The following is an 18,634-nucleotide window of genomic DNA, read 5'->3' as shown; positions in this document are numbered from 1 at the left end:
AGTTGATGTGGACGTCTGAGCCTATGTGGTCGACAGATTGTGCCCAAGCCCCTAGACTGATAGTGGGCACTGCCCATTGCTTACTGAGCAAGACCCCTGATTGAAGGCTGTCTCTGTTGATCCAACTGAGGGCTATGCCCGTAGACTCTGACACAGCCATTTGTTTGAATGACATGCAGTGTGCTTGTTGCTTACACAGCTGGCACTTGGTGTCGATGTAAGATTAACATGACTGTCTGTGTGGAGTTTGCACATTCTCCCTGTGTCTGCCTGGGTTTCCTGTGGGTGCTCTGGTTTCCTCCCACAGTCCAAAGACGTGCAGGTCAGGTGAATTGGCCATGTTAAATTGCCCATAGTGTTCGGTGCATTAGTCAGGGAAATGGATCTGGGTGGGTTACTCTTCGGAGGGTCGGTGTGGACTGGTTGGGCCGAAGGACCTGTTTCCGCACTGTAGGGAATCTAATCATAGCAGTGCATACAACATGTCATGCTTTGCATGGCAGTGATTTTGTGAATGTCAAAGTAGGTACAAAATGAGTGAGCACTACAGGTTCAAACGAGGATCTTTCGAGGTGCTTCCTAGGCCAATCCATAAGCTGCCCTAATTGCAGCATTTTTTTATTTCAAAAATATACTTTATTCATAAAAATATTTGATCTGTACAATTGCTGTACATACGTAAACATTGCATTTCTTTGCATACAGAGATCGAGTAATCATTCGTATATACAGGTCTGTATGTTTACCATCCATGTATTTAGCTGAGGCATCAGCGGAGCCCACTTACTGCGTGAGCCCCCTACTCTTCGGTAGGCAGAAGAACACCACACCTTGGCGGCAGCTGACCCAAGCTTCAGCGCGTCCATCAACACGTAGTGCTGGGCCTTGGAATGTGCCAGTCTGCAACACTCAGTCAGGGTCAACTCCTTCAGCTGGAAGATCAACAGGTTTCGGACAGACCAAAGAGTGTCTTTGATCGAGTTGATGATCCTCCATGCACAATTAATGTTCGTCTCGGTGTGTGTCCTGGAGAACAGCACGGAGTCCCGCGTCATGGAGCTGCTCGGCACGAACCTCGACAAACATCACTGCATTCCTCTCCAGACTTCCTTTGTGTAGGCACATTCCAGAAGGAGGTGTGTAACAGTCTCACCTCCCCCTCCCCCCGCAGCCACTTCGAGGGCTGTGTGCAGTGCGGCTGAGTATGCGGGCGTGCATAGAGGATCTCGCAGGCAGAGCCCTTCTCACCACCAGCCAAGCCATGTCTTGGTGCTTGTTGGAAAGTTCCGGCAATGAGGCATTCTGCAAAATGACTTTGATAGTTTGCCCAGGGAACTGCTCAACAGGATCTGCTCTCTCCTATTCCCGAAGGGTCTCAAGGACACTACGTGCTGACCACTTCCTGATGGACTTGTGGTCAAAGGTGTTTTTCTTCATAAATTTCTCTACAAAGGACAGGTGATACGGAACAGTCCAACTACTTGAAGCGTTCCGCCGCAGCGAGGCCAGGTCCGTCCTTCAACACTGGCGACAGGTAGAACCTCCATACGTAGTGACACTTTGTGTTTGCGTACCGGGGATCCATGCACAGCTTGGTACAGCCATGCACAAAGGTGGCCATCAGGGTGAGGGTGGCATTGGGTGTGTTTTGTTTCCCTTGTTGCCCAGAGCTTTCTACATAGTCCCTTCAGACCCTGGCCATCTTTGATCTCCATACAAATGGAAGATGGCCCGGGTGACTGCAACGGCACAGGTTCTGCGAATAGGCCAGACCTGTGCCACATATAACAACACTGACAGTGCCTCACACTTGATGACCAGGTTTTTACCCGCGATGGAGAGTGACCATAGCTTCCATCTGCCCAGTTTCTGCCTCACTTTCTTGATACGCTCTCTCCAAGACTTGGCACATGCCCTAGCAGCACCCCCCCCCCCCCCCCCCCCAAACCAAATACCCAGCACCTTCAGGTGGTCGGTCCTGACTGTGAAGGGGATGAAGGATTGGTTGGCCCAGTTACCAAAGAGCATGACCTCGCTCTTGCCTTCGGTTGACCTTGGCCCCCGAGGCCTGTTCGAACTGGTCACATATGCACAAGAGTCTGTGCACAGACAGCAGATCTGAGCAGAAAATGGCAGCAACATCCATGTACAGGGAGGCCTTAACCTGCAGGCCCCTGCTGCCAGGAATAGTCACCCTTCTCAGGCTCGCATCCTTCCTGATGGACTCGGTAAATAGCTCTATGCAGCGCACAAACAAGGTAGGTGAGAGAGGGCACCCTGCCTGACTCCAGATCTGACTGGGAAGCTATCTGATTCCCACCCATTGATTGAGGCTTCACTGACAATGTTGGTGTAGGGCAGTCTGATCCAATTGCAGATTCCCTCCTCAAAGCCCATTTTGGAGAGAACATCTCTCATATACTTATGTGATTTCCTGTCGAAGACTTTCTCCTGGTCAGATGGATCACTGATCCCAGAACAGACCTGACCCGGTTGGCGATGACCTTTGCCAAGATTTTGTAATCTGCACTTAGTGAGATTGGTCTCCAATTTCTGATTTCCTCCCCCTCCCCCCTCTCTAGGCAACTGCATATCAATGAAGTGAGATTTTAACAATAACATGCTAATTCATGTAAATGAATGTTAATAGGCCTTTCCAGTGACTAGCAAAAATTTTGTCTCACCCTTCAAAATTTGTTTGGAGAAGTGGACTTTTTGCCTTCAGAATTAAGAATCTACTTCTAGTCATCTTGCCTTATTTGCCCATGTCATTAGTGGCTGGGATGATTCTGTCCAATGGTTTAAGTTGGATTTTTTAAAAAATCTTCATTTTAGCAAAGTTTAAAAGTTGATTTAATAGGTTTAATCAGAACCATGTGCATAAATATTTTGAACAAATTTGATAATTCATTTTAAAAAGTGATGTTTATTAGAACATTTAGAAACTGAATCAAATTTTACTTCTAACAAGATTTACCAAGCTTTAAAAGATTCACTTAGACTTAACTTGAAACTGAGTTGTTTTAAAATTAATTCACATTAAAACAGTGAAAATATCAGAAATCTAGTTTCAAAGTGTAAACACTGAACAATGAGTACTTCAAGAAATTTTGAGAATAACATCATTTAAATTATTATAACTTGATTCCCTTTTTAAGATTTAAAGGATTCCTTTAGTGTGAACTTTTACTTCAAATATATATCTTATTCATAAAATATCTTTGTATACATAGTCCTTAAAACAGTTCAGTTCCATATGGTAGCATATGTAAAAACAAACAAACATTGGAGTTTGACTGTATCCAAGAAAGAAACCAAGACTAAATGTACGTATATTTGAGGCACCTGTGGGGGGATAGAGATTTCTGATAACTAAATGGACCCCCATTTAACTTCAGCAGAAAGGCTTTAGATCGTGATCTTTCCTCACTCTGCCTTGTCAGCAGCTGTCCCAAGCTTTACTGTGCTCCTCACCACATAGTCCTGAACCTTAGAATGTGTCAGTCTGCAACACTCGGTTGAGGTCAGCTCCTTGCTCTGGAGGTTCAACAAGTTTCACACAGACTAACGAACATCTTGTACCAAATTGATGGGCCTTCAGGCGCAGTCAATATTTGTCTCTGTTTGTCTCCCATTCTGGGGAACAAGCCATAGAGCACAGAGTCCTGCATCATGGTGCTGCTCAGGACAACCTTGACAAAGACAATTTCATCTTTCTCCAGACTTTCTTTGTAAACGCATACTCCAAAAGGAGTTGTGTGACAGTCTCTACATCCTCTGCAGCCTCTTGGAGGGCAGCGTGTGGTGACAGAGTCCAGGCATACATGAAGCATTTCGCAGGTAGTGCCCTTCTCACCATCAGCCAGCGATATCACAGTGCTTGTTGAAAAATTCTGGTGATGAGGCATTCTGGCAATGACTTTGACAGTCTGCTCAGGGAAGAACCTGACAGGATCCACGCTCTCCTGTTCCTGTAGGGTCTCGAAGACACTACATGTTAACCACTTCCTGACGGACTTGTGATCAAGGATATTTTTCTTTGCAAATTTCTCCATGAAGGACAGGTGATATGGAATGGTCCAAGTACTTGAAGTGTTTTGTGGCAATGAGGCGAGATCCATCCTTTGCACATCAGGAATAAATAGAACTTCGGTATGTAGTGACACTTATTGTTTGTGTATGAACGTTCTACGCACAGCTTGATGCCGCCTCACACAAACGTAGCCATCAGGATGAGGGTGGCATTGGATATATTCTCCCTCCCCCATCGCTGCGACCACCACCATAACCATCCAATGCCAAGTTTTGCATATGCTGTCCCCTCAGACATGGTCCATTTTCCCAGTACCTGTGCCATTGCAGTCACCCAAGCCATCTTCCACTTTTTTTCTTTTGGTGTGAACCAAAGTATTTGAAAAATGAGAGGATGATCCTTAATACTCTACTGGCATTCTAGAGAATGCAATGGTTTGTTTTCTTTTCTATCAGATTGTCTTTTGCCTTATATAGTTAAATGAGAGAAGGCTTGCTTCCTTGTTAATTGAATTCCTAACTGCAACTGTTTGGATTCTTGTCTAACCAGCCTTGTGTAAGTGTCTTTACTTTTTCCACCTTCCCCCACTATAATAAATTATAGATGACAGTATTAGCATTCCCTTCTTAGAATGGTAAACTATTATTGGAGAAGAGTGAAAAGAATGTGAGCTAGAGGGAGTAGCAGTTGGCCCAGTTCGTAAAATACAAACAATGCCTCCAGCTATAAAGAGGCAATAGCTGCAAATCTGCCTGCTGCTTTTTTTGATATGTGCTTCTAATTCTGGGTGGTTTACTTAGTAGTTGTTCAAACTTAAAGATGAATTTACGATTTCATTTAAAAATCTGACTGTGTGCGAGGGGATGAAACTGTGTTGTGTATGTTTCGCCTTCTTATTTGGTTGACCATATTGATAAGTCAAGGGAATGGATGTCAGTCTCGCACACTGCTGGCATATGGTGCAAAATATGTGGCAAACACACTTGCATGTATTTCAAACAAATGATTGTGTCTCAGAGTCCACTAGTTATAGCCTTAAGTCAAGGAAAAGACAGCCTTCAATTAGGGGGTCTTGACTCAGTAAGATGAGGGCATTGCCCACATCAGTCAAGGAGCTTGGGTGCAATCTGTCGACCACTTAGGTTCCAGAAGTCTATATTAGTACAGTCCAGGGAATGGGCTTGCAGGTTTAGTACAGCCAGGAATTATGGTACTTCGGTGAAATGGCTGCGCAGAAATTAGTAAGCGGTCTGATAAGCCACCAATTGGGAGTGTCTGTCTGTCCAAGTCAAACAGTGGGATGGGTAATGGTCAGTCCTGGGGTTCAGCTCAATGAAAGTCAAGGCAGTGTTCTCAGGAATCACTACTGTGGTAAGGGAGTTAATTCTGATGTTAATGTGAGCTAAAACGAGTCATTGCACTGCTTGAAGAAAGAATTCCCAGAGTTAGATTCCATTTTATTAGCATGCTTAATGAATGCTTATTTAGTAAGGAAATATCTGAATGACTGCTGTTATCTGAAATGAATTGTGGATATCCTAGCAGTTCAGGAGTTATATTTCTAAACCGGAGTTTGTGTAATATTCATGAGCTGTTCAACAGCTATAGTATTGATGAGTTACACCTTTGGTTTGCAATCAAGGCGAAGTCTCCTTGCTTTATACAAAGACATGGAAACAGACATTCAGAGTGCCACTAACATTGCAGCCTAGTCAACTAAAAAAATCTGCAAGGATTACATGGGGCAGAAGCGATGGGCTGCAAAAAAAATCAACTGATCTGTTAACCTTGGCACGTAGGCACTGGTGCATCATGAATAAATGCTAGTTCCTGCAACCCCAGCCATGACATCATCTGGATAAAGCCAAAAATAAACTAAGGCCAATAAAGGAAAACATGATATTCCCCTCATCCCCTTCAGATGATTAAAATCACTCCAACATCACGTGCATCAAATTTTACTTATGCAACCACATACTTTCGACGTAATGAAATTCATGCCCCAGTCAAGACCAGGTCCAGCTCCCTCCTGAAAGCATTGAGAATCAGCCTATAGTTCACTAGTCAGAAAAACATTCCAGTGATTAAAAATCATTTAATGGAAAACTGCCTTTCAACCTAAAACATCACTGAAAATATTAAATAGAGGCCATGACTCAATAAGTTACATTTTATAGATAGCCCTATATTACTTCTAGAGTGTGTTTTAATTTCTCTCTGGAGTCAGATGCATGTCAACAATGCAGATTCTCCTTTGTGTGAGTCATGCATTGTTACAAGCTGCTCCAACAATATTTATAGCCAGCATTGCTAACCTTCCAGAATTGTTTGATCTTGAACACTGCTACAAGTAAATCTGGAAACAAATCATTGGACATATTTTCTTTTTAAAAATTGTTTTGCCTTTCATTTTCTGTTGAATATATATCTTTTTAATGATAAGAATACTGGGAATGGGGCAGTGCCTTAGTGTTAATCATTTAGTTGAGTAACCTGTGATTTGAATGTGTTGCTGGAACAGGCCCTGAAACTAAATATAGGAATTAGTCATAAAAAGGTTGTGACTGCCATCTCCCAAAATACAGACAAATAGTATTGTGTACTTGAATGGAATTGCTGAGTTAAGTTTTCATCATGGCACTTCTAAAAATAGTACGGCGTACATTTAAAACAGAAAAAGATTAATTTTTAGCCCAATGTGTGGAAGCAATTTGGATTAAAAAGAGAGACTGAACTTACATAGCACTTTTCACAACCTCAGGGTTTCTCAGTGTGTTTCACAGCCAATCAAGTATAGTCACTAGGATTTATGATGCGTCACTAACATCTAGAAAAATAAATGACTGGTTTTCATCTGGTTTAGATAGGGTTGATAGATGAGTTCACTAGGATGTCAGAGTGAACTTGTTTGCTATTCTTTAAAATAATGCCATGGGATCTTTTATGTGTATCTAAAATGGCATGCTGTTTGCATCTAATCTGAAGTATCTGGCAATATAAGACTCCCTTAGTACTATACTTTGCTGGACAACATCAACTGTTATTTGAGGTTGCCACTAAGTAGGAAAACTGTTGAATGATACCTGTGACAATTTCAAATGTTCCACTTCTGTTTTGTGAATGATGAAAGCAGTGTACCAAAATGAATCCAGTTGACTAACTTCTCCAACCTCTCGCCAAGAACCTTCCCCAGTCATTGGCTGCAGTCCTTTGCCAAAAGTTGCAACATCTTCCCAAAGGATTGTTTGGAGAGCTAACATCATGGTTACAGCTTCGAAAGCAGCTTGCAACCTGTCAAATAAACTCATTATTGATGAGTGGTGGTGTAAAAGCTTAAACACACAATGAAAACAGATTCCATTTCCTGTTACTCAGTCCTGGATTGTGTCAAATCAGGTTCTACTTCAAGGTATCTACTGATTTGACATTCTGTTCAAAGTCCCTAAAATGAGGCCTTCTAAAATTGGGAAGTGAACACACTCATTAAATGAATCTCCCAATGTGTTTAGTGTCTTCATGAATGAACCTTCTTCTTTTTGGTTTGCATCAGTAGTCCTTACCTTGAAGGCATTTGAAGTAGTCTGTTGACAAATGTCCAGATAATTTAAGTGTTGGTCAAAGGGTAAATAAAGCACATCTTCTGCAACTTTTCAAATAGTGCCATTGCTAGGAGATTGCTTAGATTTATTTTAAAAGTAATCACTTTTGTTTTCAAAGCACACTGTGATTTCTATTTGCTTAAATGCGCTACATAAATGTTAGTTCTTATTGTCATACTGATTTTAAAGCTTAATTTATTGCAAGAAGAGCTAATAGGTTTTCTTTCCAGTCTTTACTAATCTTTTTGTGATGTGAATTGCTCTTTGTTTCAATTGCAGGAATTAGTTAGTTCTGCTTATCATTTTTCTCCTTTTTATACGGTGCTGTGTATGTCGGTGAGTGACATACTCCATTAAGTGCTGAGAACCTCTGTTGAAAAGATTACACGCTTGACAACCTTTGGTACTGTGGGATGAACTTGTACACAGTTTAAATACAATAACATAGAAGTCATACGTAAATAAAAACTCTTCAAACAATGTTGCCTCTAAGTCAGCGCTTCTCAAACTTTCTTGCCCCGTGTGACTCCGTTTTAATGCTGCAGATTTTGTATGAGCCCAGCGTGAGAATTTGGGGTTAAGAGAATTTCTGAGCAGGGAGTGGTTTGTGCAGTTGGGGGATGGGCTTTAGCTGTTAGCTGAGATGGGGTGGAATGACTTCTGAATTGGAGGGGTGTTCGTGAGGTGTGCTTCAGCTGCTGAGTAGCTGGGGAGGGCCGTTGTGAGGTTGAGTGTGGTGGGAAATGTTTAAACTGGAGGTTTACTTAATAGTTTTTTATTGAAACAAGCATCATATCTCTAATATCTGTGCATTAGTGTACAGCCACCATTAGAAAAAAATTAACCTGAGGATTTGAATGAGTCATGCAGCTTTGAGTTCTATAGTTGTCATTGTTGCCTTGGAACTTGCGACCCTAGAAGCTCTGACTGGGAAATAATGTCCCACAGTCTGGGAAGTCCCGCTCTAAGCTGCATCAGAGCTTGGCCATGATGCGGTCAGGAACATATCACATAGGGGTACACAAGGAAATGTCCCTTTTAAGATGTTTGCATGATTAACCACACATGAGGTTTGCAAGGACTGTGTAGTACAACATGTAAGTTATGCTTCGCAAATAAAGCCTTGATATGATGTCTCAGTTGAAAAATAGACCTTAAACAAGGCAGAACTCCCTCATAGCTCTTTATTTCATGGGAAGCGGGCATCACTGAAAAGGCCTACATTTGTTGCCCTGTCCCACCTACCCTGTGAGATCCAATTTCTTGAACTGCTGCAGCTGATATGTTGATGGTATATCCAGGATTTTTTTTGTTCCAGTGACAGCAATAAAAATTGGCCAGAACCCATCAAGAATTCTGTGTTCCTTCAATGCTGTCCTCTGGTTTCAGTATGCTAGAATTTTCAACCAAAACTTTGTATTCAAATTTCTATGATCGAAATTGAACCCCCCGGACCTTCTGACTTGAGAGAAGTGAGATCTGTAGCTAAGAAATAAGTCTAGGGATCAATGAGTTTTACCTTTTTTTAATGCTGTAGCACTGAATATCCTAGAGTAATGGCTTCTGCTATTTTTCACATCTGTGTGAAAATATCATTTTCCAAAGAAGTTCTACTTCTGACCAGAATCTGTACAAAATACAGTAGCTAGAGTAGCTAGGAGCACGTTTGTGACCCCAGCACAATTCTTTAGTACCTCATGTACTGGTATTTTTTATAATGAACCTGTTCAGACTATTTTAACACACCTTGTACAGATGGGACTTGAATTCAGGCCTTCTAACCCAGATGTAGGGACACTACCAATGTGCTGCAAAAGCTCTTCCCTTGCATGTATTGCATAACAACCTCTGTTGGATGCAACTATACAAATAATTTGATTTCTTATTTCTGAAACTGTCGTCTTGTACTTTGGTAGGCTGCAGTAAATTTCACAACATCAAAGAAGTTTGCACAAATGGGCTTTTCATTTTGCAGGTGGTTGAAACCAGTCCTGCTTCCAATTAGTTCCACTGTATCTCCCTCCTTTTGCTAGTTTCTTGTTCTCCAGACTTTTATAATAAATTAAAGCAGGACTTTGCAATATCAGACAAATAAGTGGCTGAATCAGTTTCTAGGGCTTCACTTTTTTTCATGCTCCAACTACCACTCTAATTGAGTTGTCATTTTTATTTTTGTAAGAAACTCATTATTAGTTTAGTTATTGAAGATACAATCCAGCCAACCCTTTAGCAAAATAAACTTCAGGCAGCATTGATGACTTGTCTGACGGTAAAAACAATATTATCCTATTGGAATTTCTAATTCCTTGGGCGGCACGGTGGCACAGTGGTTAGCACTGCTGCCTCTCAGCGCCTGAGACCCGGGTTCAATTCCCAACTCAGGCGATTGACTCTGACTCTGTGAAGTTTGCACGTTCTCCCCGTGTCTGCGTGGGTTTCCTCCGGGTGCTCCGGTTTCCTCCCACAGTCACAAAGATGTACGGGTCAGTGACTTGGCCATGCTAAATTGCCCGTAGTGTTAGGTAAGGGGTAAATGTAGGGGTGTGGGTGGGTTGCGCTTCGGCAGGTTGGTGTGGACTTGTTGGGCCGAAGGGCCTGTTTCCACACTGTAAGTCTAATCTAATCTAATCATTAAACAATAGGGTTACAGTTTGAAAAAGAGTGTGATATTATAACTCTGTCTCTAATTTGGGCTCTCCAATAAGATTCTACATCCACTCCAAATTGTAGGCCTTTGATTAAATGGTAAAAAAGGGCTCTGCAAAGGGAGATGAGGGATTATTTATGACCTGGTATACAATGGGTATATAATAGACAATATTAACTGGTCCGACTACAATATGTGAAGTGAAATATTTTTGATATTGAAGGTTGCAGGCTAGCATATGTTTCTTTTCATGATGTATTACATCCTAGTTTGGTATGATAATGCTTCAGTTGAAAAACTGGACTTGTAGTAATGAGGCCTGGGCCACTAACACAGCAGTGGGACAGGACGTTGGCAGAATGATTCCTTTTTAAAAAAAAAAGGCATCAGTGGCTTACATATCTAGCTGCTACCTTCATCTCTGACTTTCTCAAGGACAAAAATGAGGGCATGGAGTGAGTGGAAAAAGTGGTCATCCATCTTATTGGACCTGTTGAAGGTGTTAGGGAACTTGTTAAGAGCTTGTCTTTTCTCAAGATTTTCATGGGAGTGGGTGGCCATTGTCAGTTCTCTGAAGCTGACCTGCAACCTGGCAGGAACAGGAGCAGCAGTGCTCAGTGTTACTGATCGAAAGAAGTGAAAGGTTTGATCAAAGAAAAGATTGGGAGGATCCTCGCCATTCTTCCCAATATTTATCGCTCTGTTGCAATCAGGACAGATGCCAAAATCAAGGTGGTTATTGTCATATTATTTGTTTTCAGGATCATTTCTTTCATGGGATGTAGGTGATGGCCATCCTTAACTGACCTTGAGAGAAATTATGGCGAGCTGCCATTTTAAACTATCATACGTGAGAGGATAAAAATTTTAAAAGGGCATGAGAGGTATAGGTACACTGTGCTGTTGGGAAGTTCCAAGACATAACTTGGTGAAAATGAAGGATCAGCGTTATGATCCTGTTAGAACACAGTGACTTGGAGGGGAACTTGCAGATGGTATTGTTCACTGATGTCTGCCGCCCTTGTCCTTCTACTTGGTAGAGTCCACGGATTTGCAAATTACTATGAAAGCAACCTGCATGGGTTGCTGCAGCGCATCTTGTAAATGGTACAGACTGCTGCCATTTTGGGTCTGAATGAATGAAGTGAATATTTTGAGTTGGTGGTTAGGGTTCAAATCTATCATGTTCCTGACATCTACTTTTGAAGATGATGGACAAGTGTTGGGAAGTCAGGTGGTGAGTTATTCACAATTAAATTCCCAACTTCTAACCCAGTCTTGTTGTCATAATATTTATATGGCTGTCTGGTTAAGTTTCTGGTAAATAATAGCCCGCAGTACGTTGACAGCTGGGAATTCAATTACAGTGATATTGTTGAAGGTCAAGGGAATATGGTTAGACACGTTTTTGTTGGAGGTGGATATCGCTTGGCACTACTTGAGCACAAATATTACTTGCCACTTATCACTTCAAACTGAATGTTGCCTTGGTCTTGCTGGCTATTGATGTAGACTTCAGTACCTGAACAGTTGCAAAAAGTAACTGATATCTCCACTTCTGACCTTTATGGAGGGCAGGTCATTTTGATGAAGTAGCTGAAAATGCTTAGACACTATTCTGAGGAATTCCTATAATTTTGAACAATCACAGCTATCTTACTTTCTCCTCTGTAGGACTCCAACCAGTTATAGAGTCGTACAGCATGGAAACACCTCGTCCACACCGACCATGCTCCAAACTAAACTAGTCCCACCTTGGCCCATACCCCTCCAAGCCTTTCTTATTCATGTACTTAACCAATCTCTGTTTTAAATGTTGTAACTGTACCTGTCTACAGCTTCCTTTTGGAAATTTACTGCATGTACTAACTATGCTTTGTATTTAAGAAGTTGCGCCTCATGCCATTTTTAAATTTTTTCTCCTCTCACCTTAATTGTTCATGTTTTGAACCCCCCCACCTTAGGAAAAAGACCTTTGCCATTCACCTTACCTTGATTTTATAAATTTCTCTAAGGTCAACCTCCCACACTCCTGTATAAAAAGTGCCAGTTTATTCAGCCTCTTCCTATAACTCAAACCCTCCATTCTCAGCAACAACCTAGTAAATCTTTTCTGAACCCTCTGCAGTTTAATAATATCCTTTCTATGACAATGGTGGCCAGAACTGCACACACTACTCCAGAAGAAGCCTCACCAACAACCTGTACAACCTCAACACGACATCCCAACTCCTATGCTCAAAGGTCTGAGCAATGAAGGCAAGTGAGCTAAATGCTTCCTTGACCACCCTGTCTATCTGTGATGCAATTTCAAAGAATTATCACCCTTCGGTGTTTCTGTTCTACAACACTACTCAGGCCCCAACCGCTCATTGTATAAGTCCTGCCTTTGTTTATTTTACCAAAATACAATACTTACATTTATGCAAATTAAACTCCCATCTGCCCATTGGCCCAATTGATCACAATCTCTTTGTTATCCTAGATAACCGTCTTCACTGTCTACTATAGCACCAATTTTGGTGTCCTCTGCAAACTTGCTAACCATGTCTCATATATTCGCGTCCAAATGATTTATGTAAAATGATTTAAAAATAAGTGGACCCAGTATTAATCCCTGTAGAACACTACTGGTCCAAAACAACCAGTAGGAAATGTATTAAAAAAAAGAGAGATCCTATAAAGTGGCCAAGAGCAGTGGGAAATCAGAAGATTGGGAAGGCTACAAAACAAACAGAGGATAACAAAGTGAGTAATAAGGAAGGAGAGGATCAAATATGATGGTAAGCTAGCCAGTAATATTAGAAATGATAGTAAAAGTTTCTTTCAATACAGAAGAAACAAATGACAGGCAAAAGTAGACATTGGTCCACTTCAAACTGATGCTGAAAGACTAGTGATGGGAGATAAGGAAATAGCAGGAGAACTTAACAAGTACTTTGCGTCAGTTTTCACAGTGGAAGACATGAGTAATATCCCAAAAATTAAAGGGAGTCAGGGGACTGAGTTGAGTATGATTGCTGTTACAAAAGAGAGAGTGCTAGAAAAGCTAAAAGGTCTTAAAATTGATAAATCTCCTGGCCCCGATGGGATACATCCTAGAGTTCTGAGAGAGGTGGCTGAGGAAATAGCGGAGGCATTGGTTGAGATCTTTCAAGAGTCACTGGAGTCAGGGAAAGTCCCGGATGATTGGAAGATCGCTGTTGTGACCCCCTTGTTCAAGAAAGGATCAAGACAAAAGATGGAAAATTATAGGCCAATAAGCCTAACCTCGGTTGTTGGTAAAATTCTAGAATCCGTCATTAAGGATGAGGTTTCTAAATTCTTGGAAGAACAGAGTCTGATTAGAACAAGTCAACATGGATTTAGTAAGGGGAGGTCATGCCTGACAAACCTGTTGGAATTCTTTGAAGAGGTGACAAGTAGGTTAGACCAGGGAAACCCGGTGGATGTGGTCTATCCAGACTTCCAAAAGGCCTTTGATAAGGTGCCACACGGGAGACTGCTGAGCAAGGTGAGGGCCCATGGTGTTCGAGGTGAGCTACTGGGATGGATTGAGGATTGGCTGTCTGACAGAAAGCAGAGAGTTGGGATAAAAGGTTCTTTTTCGGAATAGCAGCCGGTGATGAGCGGTGTCCTGCAGGGTTCAGTGTTGGGGCCACAGTTGTTCACATTATATATTAATGATCTGGATGAAAGGACTTGGGGCATTCTAGTGAAGTTTGCCGATGATATGAAGTTAGGTGGACAGGCAGGTAGTACTGAGGAAGTGGGGAGGCTGCAGAAGGATCTAGACAGTTTGGGAGAGTGGTCCAGGAAATGGCTAATGGAATTCAAAGTGAGCAAATGCGAGGTCTTGCACTTTGGCAAAAAGAATAAGAGCATAGACTACTTTCTAAACAGTGAGAAAATTCGTAAAGCCAAAGTACAAAGAGATCTGGGAGTGCTAGTCGAGGATTCTCTAAAGGTAAACATGCAGGTTGAGTCCGTGATTAAGAAAGCGAATGAAATGTTGTCACTTATCTCAAGAGGGTTGGAATATAAAAGCACTGTTGTGCTACTGAAACTCTATAAAGTTCTGGTTAGGCCCCATTTGGAGTACTGTGTCCAGTTTTGGTCCCCACCCCACATACTGGCACTGGAACGTGTCCAGCGGGGATTCACAAGGATGATTCCTGGAATGGTTGGTCTAACATACGAGGAACGGCTGAGGATCCTGGGATTGTATTCATTGGAGTTTAGAAGATTAAGGGGAGACTTAATAGAAACTTACAAGATAATACATGGCTTGGAGAGGGTGGACGCTAGGAAATTTTTTCCGTTAGGTGAGGAGACTAGGACCCGTGGACACAGCCTTAAAATTAGAGGGGGTTAATTCAGAACAGAAATGCGGAGACAATTCTTCAGCCAGAGAGTGGTGGCCCGTGGAATTCATTGCCGCAGAATGCAGTGGAGGCCGAGACGCTAAACCATGCTGACCATCCCTAATAATTCCTTGCCTCCCCAGATGCATGTAAATCCTATCTTTCAGAATCACCTCCAACAATTAAACTACCACTGATGTCAATCTCACAGCACTGTAGTTCCCAGGCTTCTCCTTGCAGTCTTTCTTAAATAAAGTGTTATGACACTGGGTAAACCCTTCTGCTAACTAAGCCAAACACAAGAAAAGCTCACATCACCTCATACTTTGTTAAAGTATGTGTGACCGAGAACTACGCCAAATTCCACTATTTAAAGAAAAAAAAATAACAATTTTATTCTCTGACTTTAAAAGTGAACATTAAACAACAACTGTTTACAACACCAAGCCTCCTCTGTCTTAAAGATTTTTTTAATCTACCTCCCACGCTATAACAATATACTGATCTGACAAAGCCCCTCTTAAATTTACACTAGATCAATTTTCAAAAAAACAGCAGTGTCGATCCTCTGTTTGTAGATCATCTTTGGTCTTCTGCACAGATTTTTCATATGAAAAGGTATCGTTTTTTTTAAGAGAGATTTCGGGCAATCTGTCTGACAATGGCAGAAGGTGCTGTTTCTCTGGCTAACTATCCAAAATGCCTACTTTTTATATCCCAAAACATCAGATCATTTCATTGGTTCAATGTTGTCAAAACAGTAAAATTCAAATTCAATTGGGTTTTAGTATCTTGGGGCATAATTTAAACTGGTTAAATTCTAACTGCTGTGAAAACAATTCAGTATCTAAGTTACAGCCCAAACGTTACATCTTCAAATTGTCCAGTTCACTTTATGCCTGATATGTGCTTGCCAGCTTTCACTCTCTCTTAAAGGTACAGTGCACAACCCTGGCCACTCTCCAATCCTCCAGCACTTCACCAGTGGTTACAGATGATATCAATATTTCAGCTAGGGATCCTGCAATTTCCTCCCTAAGTTTCTGGAATACTCTGGGATGCACGTCCCTGAGATTTATCTATCTTTGTTTTCTAAGACTTCGGCGCACCGTCCTCTCAATCCAAGGATGTCGGGTTTGGGTGGATTGGCCATGCTAAATAGCCCGTTGTGTTCAGGGATATGTCAGTTAGGTGCATTAGTCTGGAATAAATCTAGAGTAATACTGTAGAGGAATGGGTCTGAGTGGATTACTCTTCAGAGGGTCGGTGTGGACTTGTTGAGCCTAATGGTCTGTTTCCACACGGTAGGGATTCTATCTATGACTAATGTAAACTGTTTTCAAGCCATCAAAATTTATTTCATGGAGTTCTGTAGCCTCAGTTTCTTTCTTTGCAGTAAAAACTGATGCAAAATATTCATTTAATTTCTCTCCCATCTCCTGAGGTTCAATACAAAGATGACTATGTTGTCCTTTCAAGGTGCTCTACTCACTCTAATTAAACATTTGCTCGTAATGTACTTGTAGAATCTCTTTGGATTATCCTTAAACTTGCCTGCAAAGGCTCTTTCACATACTCTCTTTGCTTCTCGATTCCCTCTTAAGAATACCCCTACACTCTTTGTTGTTTGATATTCATTTGATCCCAGTTGTCTATATCTAATATGATTTTTTTTTATACTTGACTGGAATATTAAGATATTAATTCATCTGCTGTTCCCTAATCCTGCCACCCGATTCCCATGAACTTTAGTTGGCTTAAATACCTGGCTGTGTGCAAATTCCCAGCCGCTTGCTCCACAATATCACAGCAATTATGTGAAAATAAATTAGTTGTAAGAGCTTTAAGAAGACCTGAGGTAATGCAAGTCAAAATTTTCACTTTTTTTAAAAAAGTTGTCCCATAAATATAAATTATTTCATTTTTCTCATTTAGTATTTTGATGTGAAATTTTACCTCATTGCAATTTTCTACAAAAGTATTTTCGTTAGTATAATTACAACAAGCAATTAAAGTGTTGCTTTAGCACCATAACCTGATAAAAGGAAATAAAAATGTTGCTGGCATGATAGTTTAACATCTCCTCTGAAGAATAGCACCTCCAATTCCTCAGTAGTAAATTGGAAGTATGTATGAACAGCTTCAGTCTCTGCGATGGGACCTGAATCCATAATTTTCCACCTCCAAGGAAGGAGTGCTTATAACTTGGCCATTATTGCCATAGTCAGAAGATAAGGTAGTAGCATTTGTGAGTTTTGCTTTTTCTGAAATGAAATTATGATCAACTGATTTAAATGAAGAACTTGTGTGTTTTGTTTTACTAGTTAATGTTGGTGACTACATCCAGGCTGTGTTAGATCGAAACCTGGCAGAGAATATATCTCGAGTGCTGTACCCCAATGACAATGTAAGCACACCATCCACAACCTTTTTATAAAGCTGCTTCTTGTAACAGTTCCATTTCAAACATTATTGTGCCCTCAACTTCATTTCCTCTAGACAATGGGAAAGATTAGCTTCCTGTTTCAGGTCTTTCCCACACTGAGAGCGAACCAGTGGGAGCTGGAACCTGCTATCAATGCTGTCTGGGAGGTCTGACATTATTTAGGAGTAGTCAGGAACTTAACTGGACAATGTGGGCGGCACGGTGGCACAGTGGTTAGCACTGCTGCCTCACAGTGCCTGTAGACCCGGGTTCAATTCCCGACTCAGGCGACTGACTGTGTGGAGTTTGCACGTTCTCCCCGTGTCTGCGTGGGTTTCCTCCGGGTGCTCCGGTTTCCTCCCACAGTCCCAAAGATGTGCGGGTTAGGTGAATTGACCAAGCTAAATTGCCCATAGTGTTAGGTAAGGGGTAAATGTAGGGGTATGGGTGGGTTGCGCTTCGGCGGATCGGTGTGGACTTGTTGGGCCGAAGGGCCTGTTTCCACACTGTAAGTCTAATCTAATATTGGGACTAATATGTGATTCACACATCAGACGCCATCAGCTTTCCAATGCTGGCAGTACCATTGAGAACAATGGCTATTGCTGCCTGTATGTTCTGTGTCCTTCAACGAGGATAACTGCTAAGTTCTGGAGATAGCTGAGTGTGGTCAGGAGGTGGCTTGGAAGCACCAACAGGAGGGTTATGAGCTTTGGTGTTCATGGGGGCAATCACCTTTCAGCTGGCTTATTAGTTAGTCTATTTGATATTCTGCTGTCAGCAGTTGGGATTCCAGTGTTGGATCCCTCCCACCACCTCGTAGTTGAGGTGTGCAGCATCATTGCATTTAAGGGGAAGCTAGCTAAGCATGTTTAAAGAGGAAGGAATAGGAGAATATGCTGGTAGGGTTAACTGAAGGAGAGCAGGAGGGGTATCATGTTGTGCATAGACCAAAACATAGAATAGTTAGGATGAATAATGTGCTTGCCTTGCACTTTATTTAATTCTAAGTAACTGAGTGGATATTTAGTAATGGCCACTCCTTGTGTAAAAAGAGCACATGCTGATCTTCTCTGGTGGTTATGTTGGAAAGTTTGGCTTTGGCACTTGAGGTAAGTAGTTAAAATGGATGTGACCTTAGGTCTGTTTTCATGGATCACAGTAATGTACTGATAGTATTATTGGACTTATAACCATGTATCTGAATTGGTGATGTGGAGAGAGTTAGAGCTTGAATTCTGGTTTTTAAAATCCTGAACTAAAAAGACTGGATAAGTAGAAGTGAGCTTGAAGCAATTTTAGGATTTGAATCTCTCTCGTGGAAGAATCCTCTTTTTGTGTAAAGAAAATTCTGAGAGTGAATGTCAGAAAAGTTTAATATTTTGAAAGGCTTGGAGTCAAGTGAGCTTTTCTACATAATTCTACATAATTTCAGAATTGGGGTCATATTTATAAACTAAGAACAACAAAATGCAGGAGGAAATTTAGTCTTAACCGAAATGGTATTGTGTGTTAAGTGTTTGGAACAAATTACTACTATCGGAGATGGAACAAAAAGTATCAAGA

General features: G+C 41.5%; 1 protein-coding gene across 1 annotated transcript in view; it reads left to right on the top strand.

Moving 5' to 3' along the window:
- The window catches only part of LOC132819846 (glycogen phosphorylase, brain form), a 98,651-nt gene that overhangs the window by 33,643 nt on the left and 46,374 nt on the right, over positions 1-18,634 (top strand). Inside the window, exon 7 of the mRNA XM_060831722.1 lies at positions 16,968-17,050. Coding sequence (XP_060687705.1) covers positions 16,968-17,050 — 83 coding nt within the window. The remainder of the gene's footprint in view (positions 1-16,967; positions 17,051-18,634) is intronic.

This window comes from Hemiscyllium ocellatum, chromosome 10 (assembly GCF_020745735.1).
Source record: "Hemiscyllium ocellatum isolate sHemOce1 chromosome 10, sHemOce1.pat.X.cur, whole genome shotgun sequence".
Lineage (NCBI taxonomy): Eukaryota > Metazoa > Chordata > Chondrichthyes > Orectolobiformes > Hemiscylliidae > Hemiscyllium > Hemiscyllium ocellatum.
This window is presented reverse-complemented; position numbering and strand designations above follow the sequence as displayed.